At 42.8% G+C, this 4,317-nt stretch overlaps 1 protein-coding gene across 1 annotated transcript; it reads left to right on the forward strand.

Annotated features, from left to right (window-relative positions):
• The first annotated feature begins 24 nt into the window (after nt 1-24).
• Nucleotides 25-734, forward strand: LOC119339258 (ubiquinol oxidase 1a, mitochondrial-like). The gene is made up of 2 exons (XM_037611382.1): nt 25-347; nt 513-734. The coding sequence occupies exons 1-2, from the start codon at nt 243-245 to the stop codon at nt 732-734; spliced, it is 327 nt and encodes a 108-aa protein (XP_037467279.1). The 5' UTR covers nt 25-242.
• Nucleotides 735-4,317: the final 3,583 nt, after the last annotated feature.

The following is a 4,317-nucleotide window of genomic DNA, read 5'->3' on the forward strand; positions in this document are numbered from 1 at the left end:
ACATCAGATGACTCGTCCCGGATTGTGATTCGGGGAGGCGTTTCTCGGCGGCCAGATGAGCTCCCGGATGGCCGGATCGGTCCTCCTCCGCCGCGCCGGCGCTGGCGCCAACCGCCTCTTCGCCACCACCGCGACGTCCCCAGGGGCCAGGACCTCCCTCGCCGGCGGTAAGGGCGCGTTGGTGCGGATGATGTCCACTTCCGCGGCCTCGCAGGTGGTCAAGGCGGAAGCGGCCAAGGGCGATGGTTAGAAGAAGGAGGTGGCGATCAGCAGCTACTTGGGGGATCGAGCAGTCAAAGAAGCTGGTGCGTGAGGAAGGCACCGAGTGGAAGTGGTCTTGCTTCAGGGTACGCTCTTCCCTTGCTTCCTCTGCTCTGCTTTTCCTGTTTCGGTTCCGTCGCCGGCGACGGGTCGCCAGATGGGAGCGCGCGTGCGGTCGATGTGTGCTGTAATTTTATTTACTTGTTGCGCTGCCGCTGTGTGTGATTCATTAGTTGGTTTCGCTGCCGCAGCCATGGGAGACGTACACCGCGGACATGTCGATCGATCTGACCAAGCACCACGTGCCCAACACGATGCTCGACAAGATCGCCTACTACACCGTCAAGTCCCTGCGCTTCCCCACCGACATCTTCTTCCAGGTACGCGTGCTTCCTGGTCTGGTGCCCCTGCTACATGCACGAGTGCAAGCGTCACGTGGCCATGAGCAGGCCAGTTCCACGCCAACAAGATGAACCTGGGCACTGCAACTACCTATGTGAACACGCGATTCTTCTTCCTGATTCGATTTGGTGTTGATTTGATTGATTCCTGACGCATCTAATTCTTCTTCTCAGGTACTCTTCTATTGATGAACTTCCTCCACACCTGAAGTGACAAGAAAACACTGAAGAAGTGGTTCTTCATCGACAAGACAGTTGGCTAAGAAAATCCAGCTGAAAGAGAGACAACCATCGTACCTGCCTGAGAAAGATCCTGCCTACAGTGCATGGATGGTAAGGTTTGTTTCATGATTCAGTTTTGGGTTATGTAGTAAGCGGTAGTCTAGTTACAATGCCTCTTCCGAAGAAAGACATGCAGATATCCGTCTGTGTTGCATGCCTATGAAGCGTATCTGTTGTCAATGCTATCCGTCTAGGCACCTGTCTTCTCGCCTGGCCCTGCATGTGGTATGCTTGCTAGTTCCTTCTACGGGCATCCCCATCTCTCACCACCATTGCGTAGATAGATTAGCAGGATCAGCTCACTGGAGACTACTAGAGAGCATACCGAGCTCACATTTTCAGATTTGTTGTGTGCATAAACAGATTTTACTTAAAAGCTCCCTGTAACCTTTTGTTTCATTGGTCAATCACGATAGCAGCGATGCCGGGGGAGCTCCCCTACACACCTATGCATTCTAATGGTCACATACATGTATCTAGTTCTCCTCATAAAATATTTGCATGCATGACAAAGCTCTAACCCGTACACTGTCATGCTTACTTAGATTAGAAGCATTCTGTACAAGACAAACTACTATATGCTAGTCTTACTTACACTCTGTGTGGGGCACTCTCATTTAATTTTCTAGCATGTTAAATTTAACATTCTAATATATTTCTTTGAAACAATAGTTTAGCATAACTTATTAACTTCATTTTTAAAAACAGATAATACATATTGAATTATTCATATTAATCTAAAATAATAACCAAACAACTACAGGACTGTGCATTAGTAGCATGCATGTGTGACTTCGTTTTTGGTGTGTTCTGCTTGCAGGTCATTGTTGTGAAGGCCCCACAGGAAGGCGTGGTGGATTTGGCACAAGGCCAGTGATCGAGTCTATGCTCTCTCCATGGAAAAAGACCTATGTTCAGCTTGCTTGAATGAACAGTGTGTGTGGAACAGATTCTTGTCTGAATTCTCTTCTTGTGGGATGAACTTGCTTGTAGTATCTTGGAGTATCAACTTGGAGCATCTGGTTAGAGTAGCATCTTGCAACACATTCGATTACTCCAGTACTAATAGTTACAGTAGCATCTTGCAAAATGGAGTAGTTAGAGTAGCATCTTCGATGAACTAAATTGATGATTACTGCTGTTAAATTGGGACTTGCAAGCAGTAGTTCCCTCTTCTTATCTCATCTCTCTTGCAGTAGTTGTTGTAGTAGTAGTTTCTTGCGGTAGTTTAGTGTATGATTTGTCTTTGGTGGAGTATTTCTTGAACTGTGTTGTATTTCCTGTGACTAAATAGTGAATCTAGTTACAACAAAGCATGCCAGTACTTGTCTTTGGTGGAGTAGTTTGACAGTGAGGATCAGTGATGTTCCCAATTAATTTGGTGTAGTTTTGATAGTTAGAGTAGCATGTTGGAGTAGGGTAGTCCACATTTGTCTACATTAGACCAGATTATTCCGATTAGTCCACATTTCATATTATTCTTGGAGCATTGTACTATAGCAGCAGTAATGTATTGTAGCAGCAACATGAGTAAACTGAATACTCCTTCATATGCTTGGTTCCTTCTTATTCTTCCTCAGATTGTGAAAATGGATTCATTCCTTCTTATGCACTGCACTGTACTGTAGTATAGGTCATCTTCGAATTAATACTCCAAAATTTATCAGTATTGGAGGATTGATTGTTTCCAAATCAATACTCCTGGGCATCATTCATGTCTGTCTAGTAGTCGACATACTTCTGGTTCCATTTAGTGTATGCAGGTAGCAGCAGCTTAAGTGTAATGGAGTTGTTTTGTTACTCTATGCCTACTTTGTTAGAGTTGGCATCATCTCCTTGTCGTGTATAGCATAAACGCCTTCAGTATTCTTACTCTAAACCTCTGATCCTGATGCTGATTGTATTTGTATTGATGGAATTACATGCAACATGGTGACTCTAGTGCAGGCAGCGTTGTCCATCCTCTTCGAGGCTATGTTTAGGTGATAACTCGGGTAGCCATGACACTACTCTGGCTGATTAGTACCCAGTGGCATGTTTGTAATATTTATATGCATTTTACTTGTAGAAATAATGCTCATGGTATATTTATATGTCCTGCAGCGCATGCTCTTTTTCGGTCTGTACAGAATCTTGATATGGTGTTTTGGCAGCTGTGATATTAGATTGCACTTCTTTATGTGATTTACTCATGTTGGTACTACTTGTTAAGTGATTGCTCTGTAACTTGTCTTTTTCAGAACAGTTTGCTTGGTCTTTCATATCTGACTATGTAATGTAGAAGCTCTACTTTATCCTAATAGTTGCATGCAACATTGTGCTACTATCTGTGTGATGCTAAACAATATGCTCTTAATCTGTTGATATATTCTCAAGTGTTGTTCACCATTTACATTGTTTTTACATTTGCTATATTCACAAATAGTAGTAGTGTCTGGTCTAGATAAGCAAACAAGGTATGATCTATGCAGTTGTTCATCTGAATTGTTTGTTTCTAGGCGGTGTAGGACGAGCTGCAGCAGGACAACCTGGAGCGGAAGAACTTCAAGGGCAAGATCAAGGAGAACCAGGAGACGATCACCGGTTACCTCATCCTCGTCGGCATGCCTGGCTTCTTTGGCAGTCCCCTCTTACTTCTGTCGCTGGCTAGCAGCATTTCCAGGTAGAGTTGCGTCCTGCTCTCTTGCCCTCCGTTTAGTTTGCATGGTGGCATCCTGAGCTTGCACTGTAAAATATGCTTTGCCTTCTTCCTGGGCTGGCACTCTAAATTTTGCTGTCTTGTCGATAATGCCATATGTCCTAAGCAATCATATTACATTTCTGTTTGTATGGCAACATAAAAAATATTGATGTTGTCGTAATTTTCATTGTGTGTGCCTTTCATTTCTTTATTTTGATTGTTTCCCTTGTATTCTATATGCTTCTAATGCTCGATCCTTTCAATGACATGTGTTGTGTTCTGGAAGATGAAAGAGGAAGAAAATTTATTTTTGTTGAACTAAATTTTTTGTATTCTGTTTTGTTGTACGTATGATTTGATAGTTTTGTATAGGAACATGTGATACTATTTTGTAGGGCTTTATGTCCTGTGATGTAAACATATTAAGTGATGAATTATGAAATTATTTGCAAAATTTATTGAAAAGGAGAATCATTTGTATGAATATGGGCCGCATATATATATGAATGGGCTGAAAAGTATACTGGACCAACTCCAAGATTGAATTATTATTTGACTGTATAAAAAGGCTGAATGTAAACAAGAAAATGGGCTGCACAAAATAGTACCTATATTATTGAAAGGCCAAACGTGCATAGAAGTTGATGGGCTGAATATTAGGGCTTGGCCCATGAAGCTAACAAAAATTGACAG

This window comes from Triticum dicoccoides, chromosome 7B (genome assembly GCF_002162155.2).
Source record: "Triticum dicoccoides isolate Atlit2015 ecotype Zavitan chromosome 7B, WEW_v2.0, whole genome shotgun sequence".
NCBI classification, from domain to species: Eukaryota; Viridiplantae; Streptophyta; class Magnoliopsida; order Poales; family Poaceae; genus Triticum; species Triticum dicoccoides.